This window comes from Macrobrachium nipponense, chromosome 14, assembly GCF_015104395.2.
Source record: "Macrobrachium nipponense isolate FS-2020 chromosome 14, ASM1510439v2, whole genome shotgun sequence".
Taxonomy (NCBI): domain Eukaryota; kingdom Metazoa; phylum Arthropoda; class Malacostraca; order Decapoda; family Palaemonidae; genus Macrobrachium; species Macrobrachium nipponense.
In genome coordinates, this window is record NC_087207.1 from 77,502,462 (window position 1) to 77,528,835 (window position 26,374).

At 39.8% G+C, this 26,374-nt stretch overlaps 1 protein-coding gene across 1 annotated transcript; it reads left to right on the forward strand.

The window, feature by feature from the left end:
• On the forward strand, positions 1 to 25,837 carry LOC135226602 (uncharacterized). The gene is made up of 6 exons (XM_064266306.1): positions 1 to 112; positions 4,309 to 4,456; positions 12,017 to 12,113; positions 13,392 to 13,563; positions 15,547 to 15,633; positions 23,689 to 25,837. The coding sequence occupies exons 2-6, from the start codon at positions 4,345 to 4,347 to the stop codon at positions 25,051 to 25,053; spliced, it is 1,833 nt and encodes a 610-aa protein (XP_064122376.1). The 5' UTR covers positions 1 to 112; positions 4,309 to 4,344; the 3' UTR covers positions 25,054 to 25,837.
• The last annotated feature ends 537 nt before the right edge of the window (positions 25,838 to 26,374 follow it).

The following is a 26,374-nucleotide window of genomic DNA, read 5'->3' on the forward strand; positions in this document are numbered from 1 at the left end:
GAAGAAGAAGAAGAAGCGTCGGGTCCCACTGCTTCTATTTTGGATTCTGAGTTCTGACTTGTATTCAACAACGCGGGACGAAAGGCGTTCCTGGCTATTGCCTCACGTTTCGGTAAGCATATACCTGATTTATTTGTTTAGTGATTTTTAAACCTTAATGTGCTGAAGAATATAGTAGTTTATGTGACATATTAAAAGGGGGAGTTCCTACAGACATGGGACAAATGTGCGCGCTTACATACCTATACTAGCTACCTAGGTAGTACCTAGGCTAGACGAAGCCCCAATTAGGCTGTGATTCTGTTATTTACGTCTAGTTTAGCCTGACTCAAGCCTAGAATATTGTAGTCAAGGTAAAGGTTGTTTTGTAATTGATCATAGTTTAGGATAAAACACCGCGTGGACTGGCCAACTCACCGACTGTGTACCACGGCTAGGCCACCCTCCGAAAAAGTACTTTAACGCGTATTGACCCGGAGATGGTCATCAGTCATGAGTTGTTGGTGGTGATAACAGGAGCTAAAGACCTCTACTCTCTCAATTCAATTCCTTTTGAAGTAAGTATACTATTTTTTCCAAAGTTAGAAATGAAGGCCATATTTTAAGAATTAAACAGAGGGTAATGAAAAGGGTGCCCAACGCAGTGCCCACAACCCCAAAACGCTTTCATAGTTTTTACTTACAACTTCAAATATTTTGAAGATTGACGCCATCTCGATGTTTGCAGAGTCGCTTGGGTCAACAAACTTCCCATTTCCTGTGCTAAATCCGCACACCACTTGTACCCATAGACGCTGGGGCACTTTCATCACAACACTCGTAAACCCGACCTCTAACCAGTACTTAGGGTAAAAAACCGCATGGTACAGGGGTGGACCATGTTCGATCAGCGTGAACAACCCCAAAAAAAGTACATTATAAGGCGTCCTGACATGGGAGATGGGCATTAGTTGCGACTTGTTGTTGGTGAGAAACGGAGCTAAAGACCTCTACTCCGGTGTCAGGCCACATTATAATGTACTTTTCTTGGGGTTGTACACATTGATTGTACATGGTCCACCCCTGTACCATGCGGTTTTTTACCCTATGTGTTTACCCTCCAAACTGGGTATAAGACTCACACAAAACGGGGGAAATAAGTGAAATTAGTGTATCTATTTGTATATATATACATACCTATTACAGCAATTTTATCATTACTGCACTACTATGACAACTAGAATTCATGGAAACAGTTTGTAAATGCAACGGCGTATGTGTAAAGCTCCATTAGATTGGCAACAGTGAGTCATTTTTCGTCGCGTCTTCTGCTCGTAAGTGTACATCAGAAATATTTGTAATTTTTTGGAGTTAATTTGGTTGCTAAAAAAGGGATAATAGACATGAATTAAATAAACATTTTGAAGTAAAGTTAAACTAAATAATGAGTAAAGTAAACAATTGAGGGAATAAAGCTTTGCACCTCATAAAGTGTAGTCATATGCTGCTTGTAACTGTGTTTGCAGAGTGAGTGCTTAGGAACCAAGAACAGCAACGTGGTTCAAGTGCAATTTGGAGTGAATTAAGACCAAAATGTGTATAATTACAATCAAATAAGCACTGTGGAGTTTCAGTTGTGATGGGAGTAAGGATAAAACCACCGATTACAAGGTAAAAATGAATTCAGTTCAAACCATGACCCCTGGAATAAAAAGTTTCATACTTTCACTAATATGGGCAACAAAATGTTTTTGTGCTGATTACAACTGCAGTCTTGAGTAAGATCAATAAACGTTACATATATACACTAACATTGTTCAAATGAGTGCTGGGAAGGCTGGGAAAAATGGTGGATTTACTGTGCTTACGAATGACACCTCACGCGGTTGCTGCCATATTGGATTCAAAACTACCTTGAAAAAAAATATTTTATGAAGAGCTCACATGCTTATTTTAGTTCGTATGGGGCTTTCATGTGTCACATTATGTTGACGAAACTTTTGAATGGTATGCTTAAAGATGTAATTGTATTCTTGTTTCACCAATTAAATATCGAGTGAATAAGGCTGAGCCACGCGATGACGGTGGCTCCAACGCGGTGTTTCCCCCTATACTAGGTACATAGCCCAGGCTATATATAGGTAGGTAGCCTGTGCATTTTTTACTAAAGTGTGGACGCTTCTTTATAGCAGACAGGTGATAGGTACGGATTAAATATCCTACATCAACTATTTCAGCAAAGGTTTAACTAAGCCTAACCTATCATCCATTTTGGGGTTAAACTTAGTAATGTGACCTTGTTCCTCTGGCCAAGTCAGTGTACGTCTCCCTAAGCTAGGTTAGGTAGGTGAAATCTTGTTAGGTCTGGACCTGGTATTATAGGAAAGGTTATGTCTAGCCTATTTATGTATGAGGAACCTCTCCCGGCCGATGACTGGAGGGAGTCTGGATGTGCAACTACCTACTAGTATTGTAAAGTTTTACCCATTTTTGTTGTGGTAAGCGTGCTTTGTAGGAGCATTACTTTACAACTAGCATGCCTAGTTTGGTTTTTCTTGACATGATTACCTTGCTCATCTAACATAGGCCTAGCTGAAATGGTACTTTCATAGACTAGGCTATTTATGCAGAATGTTAATCTCCATTGACATTTAATTATGTAATGTATATGTACAGTAGGCTGTATCACTTCTGTTTAGTATTGGTAATCATATCCACTACAGTACAAGAGTGTGATTTAGCTTATACTTACTCTATATTAGGGGAAACAACTGAGTAGACTAGCTAATCCAGTCTTGCCTGCTTATTTGATCCACCCTCCAAAAGAGTACTTTTGCTTACTTCGAAAGGAAAGTAGAGGTCTCGAGGTGTTACTCCACCACCGATGACTCATGACTTGTGCCCATCTCCGGTGTCAGGATGTGTTTAAGTACTTTTTCGGAGGGTGGATCAGCAAGTGGGCAAGAATATGATTGGCCAAGCTCTAACTTCATATAAATCATTAGAGGTTTTTCTTTGTTTGTGTGTAACTTTAACCCTCTTGCGCACAGGCCGAAAATACAAGGGTGTAAGGTACATGACTTTTCCCCCGGGCCGAAAAGATCTTGCGCATGGAAAAGTTTTTTGGTAAAATTTGTTATATCAGAACTATATCTGACATATGCTTTTGGTTAGTGTTATTATGTCGGCAAACGATTCAATTATTTCCTAAAACAATCAGAGCATCTTTACGAGGCTTAGAAATAATAAAAATGATGTGATGAACATGAAATTTTTAAGAAAAATCATAGCTACGTACTTTTTGGAATAATCATGAAAAATATAATAATTAGGTTTGGGGAATTTGTTATATACCTGAATTGTGTAGAAATGTTTGATATTTCACGTGGAAGCAATAATTTTGCTATAAATGTGTTTGCTAATGAGCTGTAATTGATTAAAATATGCTAATTTTTTACGGAGTGCAATTTTCAGATTTTCCAACCTACTTATGTTGATGTTTTGTATCGTGGCTAAGTAAGCTAACGGCGTCAGGTTTGCATTTTCTTCAAGATTCTTCATCTGTCGACCCAATGGCATCAACTACGTTTTCTATGATAGATGCGTTTCATGAATTTTTCTTGAAAATAACTTATGTGACTCACCCGGCGCGTCATCTGTGCACTTACAGAAAAGAAATTATTGACGCGCTATGTGTCATCAGATAGAGAGATGGTTAAGACAATTTTGTTTTAATTTAACAGTTAGGTCTTAATGGTTTTTATGAACTTTTCATGGAGAATTGTGTATCATCATCATCCCAGGGAAGCAAAGGGACTCTTGGCCTTAGTTAGAAAAGAATGTCAGCTTCTTTAGTGGATGTCATCTGATTTGGCCCCTATCTATGACAGTTTTCTTTGTTACTTTTTTTTATCATGTTATTATGATGAATTTAGTTCCCAAGTTGTCCCATGTATATTTTTTTTCGTTATTTGATATTTAGTCATCACTTCTGATGAACCTGTCAGCCATTTTAGTTATTGTTCTTTTTATAGCTCTGGGCCTGTGATAAATTGATTGACTTATACTCACCTTTCTTTCCTACATCAGGATTTCTACCAGAAAAATTATTAGAAGAAAAGTTATGAAATGTGAAATTTCAATGTAATGCAATTTGAATACCAGAAAATTAGAAGAAAATTCATAAAATGTGTAAGATTTTAATGTAATGCTTTTTATTCATATTGTAATGCAGGGTTCAAAATAGTTATCAGGTAATTATACCATTTCTTCAGGAACATTTTAAAATGATTTTATGTATAAGTACATTAAAAAAAAATTATGTTTCAGATGATGTGTTAAAATCTTGACCACTACTAAACTATCATGTTTGGGCAACAGTCATCTATAAGGCCTAATGCGCAGGTTTGTACATTCTACCAGAAGGGCCAGTGTAAATATGGAACGCAGTGCTGGAACCTTCATCCACCTAACCAAGGTATGGTTTAGTGACTATCTGATAAAATTCTGTTTTTTTATTGTATTCTGTGCAACTTTCAAACATCACAATTGCAGAGATATTTTTGCAGTGTAATAGTTTCTAATACACCATAGCCAGTGCCAGAAAAATGCCAAATTAATTTTGATATCAGACAGTCAACTTAATTTCTTACCACTTGCTTCTTTCAATTTGCAATTTTGTACTGTTTAGCCTATACGTACTGCTGTACAGTGCAATTTGCTGTTTTGACTATACGTACAGTATGTGTACCTGTTTTATACATTTATTCTTCATCGCCTGGTCCATAAATAAGCTAACGACCAGTGTCAACAATCTTCAACGACTCTTGTTTGCTTTTTAAATTCACCTCATTATCTGGTGTATCTAATTGTTCATTTGGACTGAAGATGAACCCAGGGAAGGGTTCAGAAGCTTTTTGTAAATAGTTAAAAACTGTACACAGACTCACAACATTTTTTATTATTGTGGACCCCTTAGAATAAAATAAAAAATTTTGAATGTCTACAATTGGGATAGGTTTCAAGGTAGGCTAGTTAATTAATTTAAAATATTCTGTTGTTAATAAAATTGAGAGCAAGTATCTTTTCTGCAATTTGAGTTAGCATAGTGTTTATCCTTTCAGTAACATTTTTCCCTTGGTAAAAAGTAGTGCTTGTTTTACAGTCAAAATGAATCTCTAGGTAGAGAGAATAGTTCTTAAACTGTTACCTTTTTCATATATTCTATTCACTGTTTAAGACTGCTTGAAGCAATATGTTTCCAAACCTGATAACATTTCACCCCCACCCCCCCAGATTTTTATTTAAGAGTTTATGCAGTGAATGAACATAGTGTACTGCACAAGGTCAAAATCATACAATTCATTTTTTTAAGTGGTTTTTATGCCAAAGTTAGTTTTAATTAATGTAACAGTGAGCTCTAGGTACAGTACAAAACTGAATTACGTACTTGAGGTGCATTACAATTTTCATGCAAGTAAACTATTGGTTAAGGTTAGTGTATTTGTACACTGACCTAAATGTATTAAGTATATACTGTATTTGACAAATACTTATGGTAATACTGCATTATTATTATTAGCAAGTTTGAGTGGTTTATTCTACTGTATTTCTGTTGAAAAGTTTAAGTGTGTTTAATGATACTAGTCAAGTGTCCTCTCAGTCAGTGTTATCTTGATCATTTTTCATCCCTACGAGAGTAGACATTTTCTGTGTAGTTTTTCTGTATATTACTCTATTTTTATTGTAGTGTCTTACCGAACAATTATAGAGCCGTGATTTCCACGAGCGGCAGGATACTAAATTCAAATTTAGCGCGTCGGCGTCGCCAACACTGGTGGTGATGACGTCATCTCCCTCCACTCGCGGGAGAACCAGGTACAACTGCCCAGGTGAAGCCAATTCTTTTCCTGCCGGCGTCCGGTGAACATCGGTGGTCGGTGCGGTTGGATGACTTTGCTTCGCTTTTTTTCTTGTGGATTTGATCTTCGGAATTGGTGAAGTACTCTTTTTGGCATTGTTGTTATTTTGCTTTTTATTTAGGCGTTGCCATGTCGGATTCTAGTCCGTTGGGAGTTAGGTTTTGCATCTCAGGATGTAAAACTAGATTATCCAAGTTAGAGTATGATTCTCACACTAAATGTGTTAAGTGTAGGGGACAGGTTTGTTCAGCAGATCGAACATGTAACGAGTGTAGTGATTGGACTGATTCTCAATGGAAGTTTTTTAGTTCATACTCGGAGAAATTAGCTAAAGACAGAATTAGAAAAGCAGCGCTTAGGGAAAGTAGACTTAGCTCTGCTTCGTCTTGCGATGCATCTGTTCCTTCTGTTTCTCCTCAAATTGTTATGTCTCCTTTAACTACACCTCCTATTCCTCCTACTAATCCCACTTCTCCGGCTTCCCGTGTAGTTTCTTCCGACACCATTGCCAGTCTGGAATCGAGGTTAGATCAGAAATTTTCGGTACTAGCGAATACGGTTTTGCAACTTGGTAATTCAGTTAAGACGTTTTGGAGAAAGCGGCTTCAGGTAAGAGTGTAGTTGAGGGTGCGTCTGTCTGTCCTGACACGCCTCCCTAGACAAAGGTCACTGTCCAGCTCCCCCGCAACCGGGGAGAAGACATACCGGAATTCCAAGGGAGTCGATCGGGATTTGCCCTTAGACAGGCGCCTCACTTGTTGAGCCTGTTGCGCCTCAACAGGGCTCGGTTAAGCGTTGGAAAGGTGTTGCGGTCAGATGCCTTTCAATGATTCAAGCGATTCGTCTCCGGTCGCGCGGCGCTCTTGTGAGAGTCGCCCGTCGCGTCCCTTAAAGAGGCGTTCAGGCGCCGATTCTTCGCCTCCTCCAGTCAAGCGGTATAAGGAGCCTGAGAGTAGGGTTGCACCGCGGCCGTTAGCGGCTCGTTCGTCGCCTCAATCTGTGCCTTTTTCGGCTCCATCTACTAGTAGAGATTGTGGTTTTAGCGCTGTAGCTAGCAGTTCTAAGGGTGTTCTTTAGGCGCTTTTCGTCTGTTACGCCTGATGCGCCTGTTTCGCCTCTAATTTCGGCGGCTCCGAGCGAGGCGCAAGTAGTTTTTCCGCCTCCTGCTGAACATTTAGGCTCTTCCAAGCCTACGTTAACTGTTTTTGATTCGTCGCTGGCGCCTTTGCGCAAGCAGTTAGAGATGTTAACCACTGGATGAATGAGTCCAAGGGTGGTTCGAAACCTTCAGATCAGGTTGTAGTTCCGTCTACTTCTTCGGCGTATCGGAGAATGAAGAAGAAGTAGAGGAGGAGGATTCACATCACCTCTCGTGTTATTCACGTCTCCTTAGATTTCTTCTGGTATCTTATCCAGATTATTTTGAGAAAGCGCTCCGCGCTCCCCAACTTCGACTATTTTGATGTTGAGGAGGAAAACTTCAGACCCTCTCCTCCCAAAACTTGTTCTATCTAAAGCGGTTAGACATTCGTTGAAAGAGACTGAGAAATGGATGTCTATGAAAAGAGACTTAGGGAAGGCTCTTTTTTGCTTACCCTCCCTCTAAGTTGCTTCGTAAGAGGTATAGGTTTTATGTAACTGGGGAAGCTCCTTCTCTGGGAGTTTCTGCCTCCTCCCAGGGAGACTTCTCCAGTTTAATCGACTCCTCTAGAAGATCTCGCTTTCGCCGCAGCGAAAGTTTCTTTACAGCGCCGGAATTGGACCACGTTGTAAAGAATCAATTTAAACTTTTGGAAGTCTTTAGCTTCCTTGATTGGACTATCGGGACTTTAGCGGCCAAGATCGAAGACTGTCCTTCTCTTTCTCAGGAGTTAGCGGAGGATTGGATTGGTGTTCTGTCCTGTGCGGACAAATCCATTAGGGATGGATGTGATGAGTTAGCTTCGCTCATCGCCTTTGGTACCCTTAAGAAAAGGCAACTTTGGTGCTCCTTTGCTTCTAAAAGGGTTACTTCCCAACAGAAGTCTGCTCTCTTGTTTGCTCCTTTTGTGAAAGATAACCTCTTTCCAGACGATGTAGTGTTGTCAATTTCGTCTGCGCTAGATAAGAAATCTACTTCGGATTTACTGGCACAGTCTACTAAGAGACCTAAAGCTCCTGTGGAGACTGTTCCTTCGGTTTCTCCTCTGGCCCAAGTGCCTTTTCGAAGGGAGAAAACCCAAGCGCTTCTTTCGGCCGAAGTCGAATTTGCGACCTCAGTCTAAGGCCTCGGCCAAGGTTAACAAACCTTCCAAATGAAAGCTCGGTTCTTCATGCACCAGTGGGAGCCAGGCTGGCTCTGTTTTGGGAGGAATGGGAAAACAGAGGAGCAGAAGCCTGGGTAGTGCAAGTACTCAAGTTCGGCTATCGTATTCCTCTCGTTTCACCTCCCTCGCTCTCACCTGTGCCAATTCCATTCCAGGCATACTCTCCGGGCTCAGACAAATTTCTGGCGCTAGCCGCAGAAGTGGAAGCGCTTGTTCTCAAAGAAGCGATAGAACAGATAGAGGGGGATTTTCCTCCAGGCTTTTACAATCGCCTTTTTGTAGTTCCCAAGTCATCAGGGGGCTGGAGGCCGGTTTTGGATGTGAGCGCCCTGAACTTGCATGTCCAGAAAACAAAATTTCATATGGAGACCACTCGGTCGGTTCTGGAGTCCATCAGACAGGGGGATTGGATGGTTTCTCTGGACATGCAAGACGCTTATTTTCACATTCCGATACCATCGCAATCTCGGAAGTACCTGAGGTTCATGTTCGAAGGCAAGGTGTTTCAGTTTCGGGCGCTTTGCTTCGGACTAGCGACCGCTCCTCAAGTTTTCACCAGGGTTCTATCCCCGATAGGAAGCTGGCTGCACATATTAGGAGTAAGAATCTCCCTCTATCTGGACGATTGGCTTCTCCGGTCGGAATCAGAGAGTCGGTGCATGAAGGACCTTGGAACAACTCTGGATCTTGCCAGAAAGTTAGGAATTCTGGTCAACAAACAGAAGTCCCAGTTGGTTCCATCTCAGAGCATCCTTTATTTGGGGATGATTCTGAATGCTCAAGTTTTCGGGCTTTCTGTCCCCGAAGAGGGTTCAAGGCTGTCTGGGAGACGTTCAGGAGTTCTTGGACAAAAAGGTAAGTTCTGCCATCAGTGGATGAGGCTCCTGGGCAAATTGACGTCAGTGGAGAAATTTGTGACGTTGGGAAGACTGCACATGAGACCTCTGCAGTTTTTCCTGAGAGCCTCTTGGTGCAGGAAGACACAACCAGACTCGATTACCTTTCCTGTCACAGATCAAATAAAAGAGGACCTAAGGTGGTGGCTCTCTCGAGCAAGGTTGGAAGAAGGGTTAGATTTACGACCCATCCTCCCGAACCTACAGTTCTTTTCCGACGCATCGGACACAGGTTGGGGAGCCTACTGGGAAATCAACGGACTTCAGGAGCTTGGTCGGAGAAGGAGAAGAAGTTCCACATAAATGTTTAAAGGAACTGTTAGCAATTTTCTTGGGGCTCAGACAGTTTCGGAGCTTAGTAGAAGGTCGAGTAGTGGCAGTGCATTCCGACAACTCCACGGCTCTCTCGTACGTGCGGAAACAGGGGGGTGGGGGGCACTCAGTCTTTCTCTCTGTACGAAGTAGCCAAGGATCTCCTCCTGTGGTCAAACGAAGCGAAGTTCAGCTAGTCCCGAGATTTGTTTCCGGGAAAGATGAACGTCCTGGCGGACGAGTTAAGTCGTCAACAGCAAGTGTTACCTCTGGAGTGGACTTTGGACAACAAGATTTGTCAGAAACTTTGGCGCCTTAGGGGACGACCGTCAATAGACCTGTTCGCGACATCAAGGAACACCGTCTTCCTCTCTTTGTTCTCCAGTCCCAGATCCTCTAGCTTGGTCGGTGGACGCAATGCTGTTGGATTGGTCGGGTCTGGAAGCTTATGCATTCCCTCCGTTCGGTCTAATAAGAGAGGTGCTGAACAAGTTCATGTCGCACAGCAATGTAACACTAACGTTAATCGCTCCCTTTTGGCCCAGGAAAGAGTGGTTCCCGGACCTTCTCCAGTTGTTAGTAGACTTCCCCAGACTTCTTCCTCCAGAGAAGTGGCTTCTCAAACAACCTCACTTCAAGAGGTTCCACCAAAACTTGTCCGCTCTAGCTCTGACAGGGTTCAGACTGTCCGGAATCTTGTCAGAGCGAAAGGATTTTCAAGAAGAGCTGCAGAAGCTATCGCTCGTTGTAGGAGAGTCTTCTAACAAACTCTATCAAGGGAAGTGGAGAATCTTCAGAGAGTGGTGTAGAAGTGCTAAAGTCTCTACTTCTGCGACCTCTTTTAACAGAAATAGCAGATTTTCTTCTATTTCTTAGGAACTCTAAGAAACTGGCTCCTTCGACGATCAGAGGATATAGAGCCATGCTCTCTTCGGTTTTTCGACATCGAGGTTTGGATATTTCCTCCAATTCAGATCTGTCGGACCTCATTAGGTCTTTCGAAACCACTAAGCTCCCGCAAGATACAGTGGCTTGGAACTTAGATGTGGTGCTTAAGTTCCTCATGGGGCCACCGTTTTGAGCCTTTGAAGTCGGCTTCACTCAGGAACTTGACTAAGAAGGCACTCTTTCGTTATTGCACTAGCTTCTGCTAAGCGTGTCAGCGAATTGCACGCTATAGACAAAAGAGTCGGTTTCTCTCAAGGCAATGCTGTATTTTCGGTATCTTTGACCTTTCTAGCCAAAAATGAGAATCCTTCTAATCCTTGGCCGAGGAGTTTTGTGGTAAGGAACTTATCTGATTTGGTTGGACATGAGGAGGAAGAAAGGCTCTTATGTCCAGTCAGGGCTATTAAGCAGTATCTGTTTGCCACTAAGGGTATTAGAGGACAATCTTCTAAGCTCTGGACCTCGGTTCAAAATCCCTCTCGTCCTCTTTCTAAGAATGCTATATCGTTCTTTATTAGAGAGCTTATCAGGGAAGCTCACTCGCAGTCCGAGAACGACAATCTTTCCGTTCTGAGGGTTAAAGCTCACGAGGTTAGAGCAGTGGCAACTTCTTTAGCATTCAGAAGAATTTCATCTTTAGCTTCGATTCTTCAGAGCACGTTCTGGAGATCGAATTCGGTTTTTGCGAGTCATTATCTCAAAGAGATAGAAACGGTTTTCGAGAATTGTAAAACGTTAGTCCGGTGGCGGTTTCTGGCATGGTGTTGGGAGAAACGGCACAGGGGTCGTCACCTCTATGCTAACTTTTCACCTTGAATAGGTTGTCGAGTTCAAGGGAAGCTGGGGTACTGAGTACCTGGGATACTCACCAGTCTGTTAGGTCAGATTTTACAATGGTTGGGTATATGTTTTTAAATCTGGTGTTGGTGACAAATGTTTTGTATGATTGAATTTCTGGTCTTAGCCCAGGGCAAGGGCAATCTTTGTTGTTACTATCCTCCGTCAGTCAGCCTTGACTCGCTTGAACTACGGAAGGATTCCACTCCTGTAGAGGCTAACTTTGATCAAATTCCAATTCCTCTACAATAGTAAGAAGAGCACCGACCAGAGGCAGTAACAGTCTGCTGTAGCTCTCTTACAAGGTAAGGTACAACAGACACCTTGAGTGTTTACTGGTATTGCAATAAATGTAACCATTTAAAAATACTAGTGGTCCACTGAATCCCACCTTCCCATAAATGTGTAATCAGCTCTATAATTGTTCGGTAAGACACTACAATAAAAATGAAATTTTCATTATTAAAATGAAGTTTTATTGTATACTTACCGAACAATTATGATTATACCCACCCTCCTCCCCTTAGGTGGACGGACGGGCAGAAAGAATTGGATTCACCTGGGCAGTTGTACCTGGTTCTCCCGCGAGTGGAGGGAGATGACGTCATCACCACCAGTGTTGGCGACGCCGACGCGCTAAATTTGAATTTAGTATCCTGCCGCTCGTGGTAAAATCACGGCTCTATAATTGTTCGGTAAGTATACAATAAAACTTCATTTTAATAATGAAAATTTCATTTTCTGTGTAAATATGTGATCATCCTTTGTAGAAAAAACTTGTTTTAGTTTTTTTTTAATATATTTATTGCATCTCTAGGTGCAGCAGTTGGTGGAATGGCCCCTACATTTGGTGGTAATGTATTTGGTGCAAAGACCAGTGCACAGGCAGACTCAAAGGAGTTCACTGAATTCATGTAAGTATAATGTAAAACTAATTGTTTCTAATTTCAGGCTGATACTGTATAAAGGGTACTTAGTGACTTGTATTTAACCTTATTAGTTTTACAATGTAGTGTTGGAAGCATGGTCTGCATTAAATTTGTTCCTTTTGTGCTATTAGGTGTGGCTGATGGACAGTACCTTAATGTGTTAAGATTGAAGCCCCGTCAAATCAGGGTCTAAAAGCAGGTCTAAATTTTATCTGAAGATTCTTTTGAGCCTCTGGAATGAGTTCCGTTGAATTATTTACTCTGAAACATTCTTTTATTTACCACTATCGGCAGTTAAAAGATTCAATTTATTGCAAGCACTCTCCTTAAGGTTGTTGTAAATGGAATGCTATTTTATCTTTTTACCTTAGAGCTGAGAATTATTTTTAGGCTAGGTTTTTCATAGAACTGGAAGAATTCCAATTTAACCTTTTCGGTGGGAAAGAAGAGGAAACACTTCACTGTCTTGTCCTGTTGGGAGAATTAAAATTTACTTATATAGGTTAAGCCTTTTGTTTTGTGATTTTAGAAACCTAGAACATCTTTGTCAAAGGTGAAGCCTGGATGAGGCAGAGTTAACCTTTAGTTTTGTGGTTTTAAAAACCCAAGATCTTTTGTCAAAGCCTGGAAGAGGCAAAGTTAACCTTTTGTTTTGTGGTTTTAGAAAACCTAGAAGGTCTTGTCAAAGGTTAAGCTTGGAGGAGGCAAAGTTAACCTTTTGCATTGTGGTTTTAGAAATCAAGCCTGTCTTTGTCAAAGAATGCAAGGTTCTGTGACATACTTGGTGAGGATAGTGCATGAGAAATAGCTCCATACCTTTTACCTTTATTGAAGGTAATATTCATGATGTGAGAAATGTTGCAACTTTATTTAGTGTTATGACAATATAAGCAAACTTTCACAGTAGCTAAGTATTCAAATAATAAATTGTATTATGAAAATTCATAGCAGTATATTGTTTTCCTCCATAACAGCAACTAGGCAGTTGGTGCCATCTTGTAACACATAGTTACAGAATGAGGAGTAGTTTTAGTTTTGGAAACTGTGGTATTAATATTAGCTTACCATGTTACCACTTGTTAGAAATGCTTATGATTTATAAAATTTTCTACTGCCATCAGATTCAACATTGTCTTAATTGTAGTTACTTTCAAGAATAACAAACCTAAGAGGCATGAAATAGATACAGCATCCATGGATAATTCTTTAAACAGGTAATAACAGTTCCTGTACTGTATGTCATTTGAATCTTATTCTTTTCAGGAAACAAGTAAGTGTGGAGATGTCTCAGTGGGAAAGAAATGGACAGTGGCTGTTCTCTTCTTTCACTCCTCTTAAGTCACATCCATTGTTAGCTGGGTTTTCGGACCACTCTCCTGAAGAAATGCGGGTCAAATCATATGAGTCCCTGAAGACTAACACATTCACTGCATATGTAAGAATTTTTACCTTTAAAGTAGTTTTTTCCCATTTGTATGTTCTAGACTTAAATTGATTAACTTGTTTCATCATCCACAATTTATTTATTTATTTATTTATTTTTTTTTTTATTTTTTTTTTTTTTTACATTTATTAAAGGGTGAGCACATCACTTTTAGGAAAGTATAAATTCAAACATACGACATACAGGTTTATGAAAATAAATACAAGGAAATATGGAGTCCAATTTAAAAAAGGTGATATGAATAGAGACACCTAATTTGAAATGTTATTAAGCCAGCAAATAATGGACTTGAGAGCATTAAATGCTACAGAAATGCCATGTGGTGTGTTTCGTAGCTTATGATGTCAAAACATGATTTTATGAATAATTCAAAGTGCATTGGCTACTATCTCTTGACAAATTTATTAACTTGCAATGATAAAAGTTCTTTTCTTGTCTGAGAAAGTAGCATGCTACAGTGTCTACCCTGGTTACTACCATTCATACACTCGACCCCAAAAGTTACTGTATAATTTTTTAAAAAGACAAAAAATATTTATACCAGTAGGTCAGTTTTTTTTATATTCTTCAAGAGTTTGGGTCAACATCAGGAGTCTCAAAAGGTCCCTACTCCACAAAATAGGACTACTATTTCAAAAATATTTTGCAACAATTTGAGAGATAGAGATTAAAGCTGTTAAGACATAAATATATGTTTTGAAATAATTAATAATTGTATTTCCATTTGTATAAAAGTTAGGGAATTCATTTGGTTACCAGTTACATATCCAGAAAAGAGGTTTAAAGTAAAAGGATACCGAAAACAAGTAAAGTCTATGGTATAAGGCTTGTAAATAAAAAATGTATATATATATTTTGATTGAACATAAAACTGTTCATAGTTTGATATAGCTGTACAAGATTATCTGAGGCAGGAGTGATAGGAATTATTGTTATAGATCTATTTTTAAATCTGTATTTCATAAAAGATGAAAGAAATTTGGTTTGATAATCCAAGTAAATGCCCACGCACTGCATTCTTAGGCTGTATTAAATTTTAAGCAACAGGGATTTTCACTGTGGCTGACAATGTCATCTATGAAACAGCCACATCAGTAATTGAAAGATTGATTCAGAATTGATTTTCAGCTTGTCTTCAGGTGAAATTTAGTCTTGTTTCTAGTAAGCCACATGACTTGTTTTGTGTAGTTATTTTCATTTATGTTTTGACATCAGCTTTATAAATAGATAATATCGTGGACAAGGTTTTGAGCCCCACACTAGTATCTCCTCTTAATTTTCCTTACATTTTACCAAAACCCTGTATCTTAGTTATTCCTCATTCCATTTTAAGCTGTTCTATCTGGCTGAAAGTTTCACATTTTTCAGAACCTCTGAATCAGTATCATAATAACTTGGCACAAAGCAGTCGTTAGTAAATGAGATTCAAGCTTGTTCAAATGGCAACCACACCCCCTTTCAAGGGGAGATAATTAAGGAATAAGGAATATAGGTCTCAGTCAGCTAAAAATCTTGAGAACTACTGAACTATAAATGACAAATTTACATGTCATGTAAATTCAAGTTGGATGATGCCATAGTATGGTTCAAAATTATCATGTAGGAATATGTCAGGAAAACTTAAAAATTTGCTTCCAAAGAACAACACGGGTACAATTTGTCAAATATAAAATTTGCTTCCAAAGAACAACACAGGTACAATTTGTCAAATATAAAATTTGCTTCCAAAGAACAACACAATTTGTCAAATAAATATGCCATCATTCTCTTATAGTAAGATTCAATGTTAGTTTTTGTTATGTTTTTATAAGTCTCACATTTTCTTCTGATGGAAGAGTGATTAAATGAAGGGATATATTAGCAATACAGCATTTTAGAGTAAATTATAGGGTCATCAGTCTTGAAATTAATTTATTTTATCCTTGAGATTTATTAGTATGTTGAGTTAGTAAGCAACTTTTATTTTTTATACAGCAAGATCAGTGGACTAAGTTGCAGCAGCAGTATAAGCAACTGCGTGATGCTTTAAGGGGTCCCACTTCTGATGCATATCAGGCAATGGTAAGTGTTTTGTTTTACCTACTGTAAACCCATTTATGGAGGCAATGTTATGCATTGTGAGTATACTTGAATGTCCAACCGTGTTCATACAGTAGAAAGTTATTTTACTTACATATTCAGGTGCTGTAAACATTTGAGGACTGCATCATTATATTTATCTTGTGGGTATTAAAAATTATTAAATGGTACTAGAAATGTATAAATTTCCATGAATCTGATCCCTGGGCCATGGCAGAAGACGACCTACAACACCTTTAGAACAACTTAGGTGCTTACACCTTTCCCCCCCTTTTGCCTCATCTGACAAGTAATCAATAGAGTGATGATTTTTCAGAACCTCAGGATGACCCTAGTGGCTCCCTCGTGGCCACACAGAGAATGGTACCCCACTCCTAGCTTTGTTGACCGAGGCACTGAAGGAGATTCCCCTGTGGCACAACCTCCTTTGCCAGCCACACACCACATTGAGAGATTTCACCAATTGGTAGGGTCCCTATCTCTGCACAGCTGGAGACCATCCAATATCTCCTGCGAGTGATAGGCTTTTGGTCATCTCAGATCATCACGGCTGTGCACCGGGGAAAATTAGCCATCTACTATAATTGGTGTCATCAGCGGGTCTCTCTCTGGTCGGAACTGCTTTTTAACAAGTATTGGACTTCCTCATCTTTCTCTGTTGGGAGAAACTTCTTTCTGTGTCACCTGTCAAGGGCCATAGAGCTGCTCTAGGACTGGTTCTGCACTTGAAAAATTTAGAGCTTTCTTCGTGGGAAATTTCTATGCTTCTTGAAAGTTTTGAGCAGTCCTTTTCCCCAAGAGATCTTAAAACTCCCTAATTACGACTTGGCCTTGGTGTTTAGTAGTCTTACTCGGTTTTTCATGGACTCTCTTATAATGTGAAGCACACGAAAGGTTGGAAGTTTGTAGCCTTTGAATGTGTCCCAGAATTCGTAGCTAAGACTTGAAATCCTTCGGTTCATGATGACAGATTCGAGTCTTTCTTGATCCCATCACTTGGAGATTTTGTTGGTAACTACCTAGAAGAATTAATAATAATAATAATAATATCCTTTATTTCAGCTCAGGGCCATATAGATGGAATATACAAAATACAATCTAGATACATGAGACAACATAAAAAAATGAATACTCGGCACTTATCCACAAAATAGCTGTGGTAGCATAAAAGATAGTAATCATAATACTGGTAATAACAGTATTAATATTGGTGAGAAAAAAAATGCATTGAGAGTTATAACAGATTAGTGCACAGATTATATAACTTAAATTTCAACTAGAGACCTTAGGGGTTACAGTAGTCATGTTTTCTATTAACATCTGTGTAGTGGGGAGTGTTTGTGAGGCGTCTCAGAATGTCATTGTTCACAACAGTGATACATCTCATGGTCTCTTGGGTATAGTTCGTCCAGAGGGAACACCCATAGATACTGTAGCAGTACAAGTGGAAGACCAGCAGTTCATGACGCTTCTGTTCAATGTCTGCCGTATCTTTTAGGTCGTCGGTGATAATGTGACCCAAATATGGAAATTCGTGCACAAATTCCAGCCGGTGGTTTCCGAGGAGAATTTGTGGTTCTACAATATGCTTAAGCGATCTCGGGAGCAGCAACATACACTGGGTCTTGGTTTCGTTGTAGATTATATCAAATTCCTCTGCATATTGGCGGCAAGTGTCGATGAGTCGGAGACCTTGCACTGATGGGGAAATCAGAACCATATCGTCAGTAACAGAGGTTGTTTATAGTTGTTTCATTGACAGTGCATCCGATTGGGAGTGAGTGCAGTTTGACATTGAAGGCATCTGTGTACGTATTAAACAGGTATGGAGAGAGAATGCCCCCTTGCCAAAGCTCGTTAGGGAGCCGAAGGTGTACAATAATACGTTACCCCATTTGACATAGAATTGCTGTGTGGAGAACCAGCAATGTAAAATTCCAATTAGATATAGGGGTGTGCCCCTTTTATGCAGCTTCAGGAAGAGCTTCAGGTAGTTTACTCTGTCAAATGCTTTTCTCATATCTACAAAACAAAGGAAAACAGGAGAGGCTGATGATAGGTAGTAGTTCAGCAATTCTTTCAGTATGTTGACCCGAACTGGTTGTCAGTGGTGTGTAGAAAGGGGAGAAGTCTCACTAGAAGAACCGACTTAAGTATCTTCGATGGGATCGTTGTGATTGCAATCGGCGCCGGTAGTTGCCAGGGTCAGCTGCACCTTTAGCTTGTTTTTGATTAATGGTATCAAGTGAACTAAGAGTAGGGAGTCTGGAAGAAACTGGTGAATTATGCTGGCATTGAAAAAGGCAGCTAGCAAAATGTAAATTATCAGATGGCAGAATTTGAAAGCCTCTGCGGGAAGACAACCACAGCCAGGCAATTTATTATTAGGTAGGCTGTTTATGGCATCACTGATGTTACCTGGCGTAATATGGTCTGCAAAATGAAATTGAATATTGTTACTAAGGAGGTTATCTACATCCCTTCGTGAATCTTGATCATTTATGCAATTCAGGATATTGTTGAAGTGATCGCCCCACATTATTGCGATAGCTTCGTCTCCGACTGCTTCCCCTACTCTCTGTGATAGCTTTTCAGTTTTGGGATTTAAAGAATGGATATCTTTCCAAAGACGAGGATAATCACCAGATTCTAAGTTTTTAGACATTACTTCGGCTCTTAGTTGTTTTTCGTTTAACCTGCAGTGTTTAAGAGCAAGTTTGAACTGAGCTCTTGCCTGCCTCATTAGTAATGCAGTGTGTCCTTCATAGTAAAAACATTTCTTGTGAGTATGTATACAGATCTTTAACCAAGTCATTCCATCCAGGTATATTACGAGAATTACCGTGACGAAATCTATAGGCAGTCCTGCCTGAGGCAAGCATACCTGAGATTATGTTCAAATAGAATTCATTCAGATCTCTCCTGTGGTGGTCATTTCTACAATTTGTGTTGGTACAAAGTAAGGCGTCTGCTGGTTGAACTATTGACCACATCCTGGTTTCCGTGGTCGCCCTAAAGTTTCTGGTTTTCTGTTGGTTTTTAAAATCCCAGTTTACCGCTGGTGGGATTTACTCATGTCTGGAGATTTTGTTGGTAACTACCTAGAAGAATTACTCATGTCCTGTCATGGTGCTGCATAGCTGTCTAAAAAGTACTCGATATCTCAGACCTGGGTGTTGAAGACTTTTTGTTAGCACAGGCCAGAACAAGAAAGAAGTGTCCTAGATTTGTCTCCTTTTGTCTACATGATGTGATTAGACAAGTTTACAGTTCTTCACATACAGAGACTAATACAATGCGTGCAAAAGCACTCAATGTTAGGGGCTTAGGCCCTTCCATCACTTTCAAAAAGAACTTGTCAGTTCACAGGGTTTTGAAGGCCTGTACATGGCTTTGCCAAACCACGTTCACATCCTTCTATATGCGAGACGTTGCCCACAGCTCCTTGGACACTTTTTCCTTGGGTCCAGTGGTGGCTACTCAACTAGTTGTGCAGCTCATCCAGTGCCCTTAGTGGGACAGTTTATATCTTACTTGGGATGTTGGTTATAAAAGTCTGATTTGAATGGGATGACTGGTCTTCCTCCTTTCTCTTTCTTTTTCTCTACGAGTGGGCAGTGAAGAGATTTGGTCCTTCATGTGCTGGAACTGGTTAATTACAGGTGAGTGAGCTTCCATTGTATTTTGCTATTTTTGATTGTCCATTCATAATAAAAATTCCTAATAGAAGCTAGTTTCTTCCTCTCTCTTACAAGGTGAGAGAGGAACTGACAACAAACATGGTTGGTGGCAAACATAATTTTGTTGTCTCTGACAGTTACAGGTTCTTTGCCCTCCTTCAAGACAGTGTAGGCAGGAGTTCACAATGTCTCGTAGCTTTGACTTCTTCTTATGTCCTTTCCTTGTCCAGGAAATGAGCCCAGGTGATCCAAACCTCCATTCGGTTCTGAGCCTTACTTTATCCTTCCTCTTAGAATAAGTCTCCCCTACGTTAAGACCAATGGTTTGTTCTTTATACAAACAAATGAAGAATTTTTAAGCAATTTGTATTTTTTGTAATTAACAAGCCTGTGACTCTAACATTTATGGCCCACCTCAAGCAACCCCTCATTCAGTTACCTGGGCTGGAAGAAAAAGGATACGTCACAGCGTTTTTGGGGGGTAAGCAAGGTTGAGCAGTGCTTGCCCTCTTCACCTGTTAACTGTCTCCTGTTACCACCAAAGTTCATGTACTGTTTTTTTTTTTTTTTTTTTGGCAAGCACTAGAGAAATTCCCCTAGGGTAAGACTGCAGGCTTGTTAGCTATGAAAAATAAAAATTTATTTAAAACTAGCTGTACCCGGCCACGCATTGCTGTGGCTTAGTCTGGTTATGGACAAAAAAGAAAAGAGAAAGCTCCTTTCTCTTTTTCTCTCTCCAACCATACTGTCTCTTTCCCTCTTTCTTCTCACTAATACCATCTCTCTCTCTCTCTCTCTCTCTCTCGTCTCTTCATCTCTCTCTCTCTCTCTCTCTCTCTCACTTTTTCCATCTTGCTCATACCTAACACTCCCTCTACTCTCTCTCACTCACTTTTTCCATCTTGCTCATACCTAACTCTCTCTCTCTCTCTCTCTCTCTCTCTCTCTCTCTCTCTCTCTCTCTCTCTCTCTCTCTCTCTCTCTCTCTCTCTCTCTCTCTCTCTCTCTCTCTCTCTCTCTCTCTGTCAAGCCCCTTCTCGAACTCCACCCTCTTTGATGTCATTGATGTTTACCTTATACATATGTCGTATTCTTTTCCAAATATAATTCATATGCAGAAATTATGTATAATGAATTCGTAAAGTAACTAAGTCTATGGGGCATAACCAGCCCTGTTTCACAGGCAGAACCAGCTCCATTTCAGGGAATTCTTTCTCACCCCCACCCCCTTCGGAGGGGGTAGGTAGGATGAAACCCTATTATAAATAAACGCAGTATTTGAATGCAATGCTGTGTCAAAATTTCAAAGCAATTGGTGAAGAGCTTTTGGAGATTTAAGATTTTGAATAAACGAACATGTACATTTTTATTTATGTAGATTTGTCATATTTAAACTACTACGTGGTCCAAAGTCTTGGTCTTCATACATCAGTTATTATTTGTGGGTTTTTGTGCTGTGGTGACTTAATGTTTTTGGTTTGATTAATTAATGTTATAGTAACTTCCTTATCTCTTGCATTTTTCAGTTTCTAATACTAACAATGGCCCTTATAAAACCAGATCTTCCAAGATATTTATGTTAAAATGATTTACAATTAAGTTCCCAATCAAAGTTTGTTATAAAAGAAGAAATTTTAATTTATGAATGCTAGAACTGCCTGCTTTTTACTTGAAATTACCACTAAAATGAAATATGAAGTCATATGCTTACATTTTTATAGATTTGCAAATATTTGTATGGCTAGTAATTAATTATTTACTGTTATTAAACTGATAAGTAATATACATATATATGTGTGCATGTACCAGGCAGTCTGATAAACGGCGGGGGTTTGGTTATCAGCTGAGTGCCGGCACCGAAAATCATTGTTAACCAAATAAATGGCATTTACAATGCCAAAAGTGCCTATGGTGTGCTTAACAGTGCCATTAACCTGTTTACTGGCACTAGTAAACCACTTAACGGCACTGAAAATCTGATTACCATTATCATTAGTCAAACAGTGTTAACCGATGCCGCATTAACCAGCGACTTCCTGTAGTGGAAATTTTGGTTGTAGGGGATTCCTCCATACTTCAGGAGTTGAGTGTAAATGTAGCAATAACAGTTATGTTGTTTTGTCTATGGAGCAACTCCCTATCGGGGGGCCAAAACCCATTTCCCCTGTTAAGGGAAATATCCAAATGTTAAAAAGGATTGCAACTGAAAAGATTATGTTGAAAGCTACATTTGACGTAAAGTATGTTTTCATGTCATCTAAATATATTCAGTATACTATAAATATATAATGCATTTGTTTCTACACAAATTCAAACCTTTGGTCTTTATATAGGAATTACCTTCAGCACAGCTGGAAATTAGCTGTTTAAACTTTCAACAAGGTGGTATATACTGAACAACTGGGTGGGAGTCCCACCTGCCTGATCGGTGGAGTGTCACTTTACCTTCAGCCGCCCTGTGGTGAGGTTCTGCTACGTTGCCCTCTGCCCTGCTTGCTGTTGTTTTCATTGTTTCCTTAGGCGAACTTCGTTTTTATTCCCGGTGGGATTGTTGCTTTTTTGTTTTGCCCTTTTGTGTTTGTGTGTTTGCTTTAAGTGATGGATAAGCAAACTCATGAATGAACTTAACCTGCTGAGAAACACTCAATGAGATGGGTATATGTTATTCTTGATTTCGTCCTGGATTTCGTAACAAAGACTCAGAATCCATTGGTCCCTGGAGCCAGATTTGAGTCTTTTAAGATCCCCTCCCTAGAGGACTTCGTTGGTAATGAACCAGATGAGATGTTACTTATGAGTTCCTTGTTGGACGACTGGTCTTTGTGCTTGGCTACCAATCTGGTGGTCTGAAGTTCGATTCTTGGCTCTGCCAACGCGGAATCAGAGGAATTTATTTCTGGTGGTAGAAATTCATTTCTCAATTTAATGTAGTTTAGATCCCACAATAAGCTGTAGGTCACCTTTGCTAGGTAACCAATTGGTTCTAGCCACGTAAAAATATCTAAATTTTCGGGCCAGCCCTAGGAGAACTGTTAATCAGCTCAGTTGTCTGGTAAAACTAAGATAAACTTAACTTAATGGTCCTGTTAGAGTGCTGCAGTGCTATCTGAAAGGACTCACCATCTCTGGCTTGAGTGTCGACAACTTTGTTAGCACTGGCTCGGCCGAGAAAGAGGTGTCCAGAACACTATTTCTTCCTGGCTTCATAAGACGATCAGACAGGAGTGCTCTACATCAGGCGAGGAGGACTCTAGTATGTTCTGTGCGACAGCCCATGAAGTCAGGGTCATTTGTCTGTCCCTAGCATTCAGGAAGAATCTGTTGGTTCCTCAGGTTCTGAAGGCAGGGATGTGGTCACGCCAGACGACTTTCACTTCCTTCTACCTTCAGGATATTGTGTAGCTTACTTGGCTCTTGTAAGAGGACAGGTAGCATCTCGCGTAAGGTGTACAGTTGTGGAAGAGTGAGTGTGTGTGAGTGACTCGTCCTCCTCCCCTCCCTCTTTCCCTCAACCTTACCCTTCCCTGCGGGCAGAGGATAAGTTATCGAGCTGGAATGGATGCTGATGCAGGTAAGTTTCTCTAACTGTTTAACCATTGTCTCCATCACAAAGATTTCAACCTGACCTTTTTCTTGAAGAATGGTGCTTTTACCCATTCTTCGAGAAAGTGCTTAGATGCCTGACAATTGAACATAAGAGAGTTCCTATACTTCGTTCAAAAGTCAGAGGCACAGTCTTCTCCCTCAATCTATCAACCAAGAAGTAGACCTTGGTATGGCGAACTTCCAGTCAGTTCAGAGACATCTTCCTCCTCCAATCAGTGAGTCTCCCTATATAAAGGCCTAAGGTTTGTATATTCTGTTGGAAAAAAATAACAAATTTTAATGTAATTTGTATTTTTAAACATCTAACTCACCTGGTAGTTATATAGTATATAGCTTATGTCCCTGACGTAAGCTATATTATATAACTACCAGGTGAGTATGTTCAAAAATTTATTTTATTATGAAAATATCATTTTTCCTAACTATACAAACCTGAGGTCATTATACTTAATCCCTACCCTCATTCCACCTCTCAAGCTTACACCAAGTTACCTGGGCTGAAAGGTAAAGTGATGCTCTACCAGTTGGGCAGGCGGGACTCCCACCTGGTCGTTCAATAGTTAACTACCATACTACCTTGTTAAAATTTTAACGGCCAGTTTCTAGCTACGCTGATGGTAATTACTAAATAAAGACCTCAGGTTTGTATAGTTAAGAAAATTATACATTAGTACTTTAAGATTTGTTATATTAGTTCCATAAGTTAGTGATTAGTTACATAACCTTATACTTTATTACTAATCTTTTACAGAAAGAGGTTTTCTATTCTAAAAGTAGCTCTGATCAGCAACTCCAGAATCCATCTCAAAATGGGAAATCAGGCAGCTTATTTGGTAAACCAGCAGGAACATTATTTGGGGGAAATTCAACCCTCACACCCCAGCCAAGTGCAGGTCTTTTAGGACCTAATCCTCAGTCTTCCATTTTTGGAGGAGGAGGAGGGTCTATATTTGGAGGAAACCAATCAGCATCTTCCAATGTGTTTGGCGACTCGGCTAAAAAAACGTTATTTGGTGGACCTGCAGCTCTTGGATCACAGAATACAAATACTACCTTTGGAAGTCAGCCCAATTCATCCCCTTTTGGAGGAGGCAATGCCAATTTGTTTAAGAGTAGTGGTGGAAGTGTTTTTGGTGGTGGTAAAATGCAAGGCAGTCTTTTTGGAGGAACCCCTGCAACAACTCAAACCTCTGGAAGTATTTTTGGTGGAGGAGTTCCTACCAACACAACCACTGCAAGCATATTTGGAGGTGGGACTCCAGCAAATCCAGTTACTTCAACTACTGGAAGCATATTTGGAGGTGGAAACAACACAAATCCTGTTGCCCCTGCCACTGCGAGCATTTTTGGAGGAAATTCTGCAAATGCTGCAACACCAGCTACGGTAAATAGTTTTGGTGGAAGCAGTAATACTGCCACTTCAGCAAGTGGAAGTGTCTTTGGAGGTGGTCAAAATCAAACCCCGAGTATATTTGGAAACAGTAATCAAAATACTACTCCAACCTTTGGTTTTATGGGTCCTGCTACGACAAGTAGTGTGTTTGGAACTTCAAATACAGCAAGTAATGTATTTGGGTCTTCAAGCACTAATACGACATCTGGAAGCATTTTTGGAAATAAACCCAGCTTATTTGGGGGTCCACAAAATCAGAATCAAGCGAGCACACCTCTTTTTGGCAATTCGTCGTCAGGTACTCCAACCATCTTTGGAGGAAATCCAACAAGTGAGACCCAGCCACAGAATCCCTCTGTCTTTGGTCTGAATACAACTCCTAGTAGTACATTTGGTGGAAGTGGAAACACGAATCCTTCAAGTGGAGGAGCTGTATTATTTGGTGGAAGCTCAGCTGGGGGGATGCAGTCTGGAAGTATTTTTGGAAACGCTGGTGACTCTTCAGGAAGTACTGGGCTTTTTGGTAAACAGCCAGATTCACAGGCAAGTTCTCAGTTAAATACAACAAGTCAGACAATTGGTGGAAGCAACATACCAGGAAATGTAAGAGCAGAATGGTTCACACCAATTGATCAGCTGGATCCAGCAGACAAAGGACAGTTTGAGGCTGAAGTGTTTACATCTATACCATTGTGCCCCCCTCCAGTTGAACTCTGCTTTTAGTTTCCTTTATTGTTAATAGGCTCGACTGGATGCTATTTTAAAGTTGTATAATTTTTCTAGCAGATTATTTCTTGTGCTCTGTACCATACTGGTGAGAACTGGCAGTGATTGGACTCTCTTCCTTCTTTTTTTTTTTATGTTCAAGTTACAAAAGTGTAGTTAAAGGCTGATATAGCAATGTTAAGCGTTTGAATTCAGCCTCTCTCTCATGCTTAGGCATAATTGTAATATTTGTTAGTGTTCTTTTTATGTTCATATTGCATGCTACTTTCATGGTAGGCTTTGAAAATTAATCCCTCAATTATCCAGATAAGGGTAAGTAAAAAATCTTAAGCCGTTCAAGGGTAACTCTGTACCTTCCTCACCTTACCTTGTCAGTACTGCATAAACATAAACATGTAACCCAGTCCCAGAATGCAGAGTAAACTAGATTTGCACATACTCTATGTAACAGTTCAGTATCTTCAACATTTTTAGTTTCACTTTCAAGAAATTTGTTAAGAGTTGTAATTTTCCAGAGAAGACATAATATATTTATCTAGCACAAACCTTTTGGGCTAGACCAGTTAATGTTAAGAAGGGTAACTCAATGGTTTGGTCTTATTGTATATTGATAGTGGTAATATTTGTCTTACCCACGTAAGTCATATCTTTAATAACTGAAACAAACCTTTAGATCCTTGTTAAGGTCAAGTGATCATGTAAATATTGTAGTTATTGTACAGATTCTTGTTCTCGCTGTTTCTGTGTTAAGCTTGCAAAATATATGTTTGTCAAAAACCGATTTTTAATGTTGTATTAGTTTTATAATTTTCATTGAGGAGGGTAATTTTCTATGGAGAAATGAGGTTGCCCATATCAACCTTGATCCCTCTCCATGAATTGTGCTTTTTGAAAGAGTCAATTTAGATTATTCAGAAGATAAATAGGAAAGCAGAAAATTTTGTAGTCTGCATGTGAATGCCAGGCTCACATCCTTCACTTATTATCTGTAGGATGGCAGGGCTTTATATATACAAGACTCAGAGAATGTAGGCAGCATACAATTAAGTTCTTGTAAATTTGATAGAGAATGTCTAAATATATTTTGGAAGTCAACATTTTTGATAGAGAATGTCTAAATATATTTTGGAAGTCAAAAATGTGTTTAGGTATGAAGCTGTAGTAGATGCACATCAACCATGCATCTGATGTTTAGACCAGTCCCTAATGGCTCTTCTGATTGGCTGTTGATAAGCCAGTCACAGGGCTGGAAACTCTGTCTCTCTCTCGAGAGTTCACAAAGGCAGGATGTATGTTCCACCTCTTCTGAGGGATATGT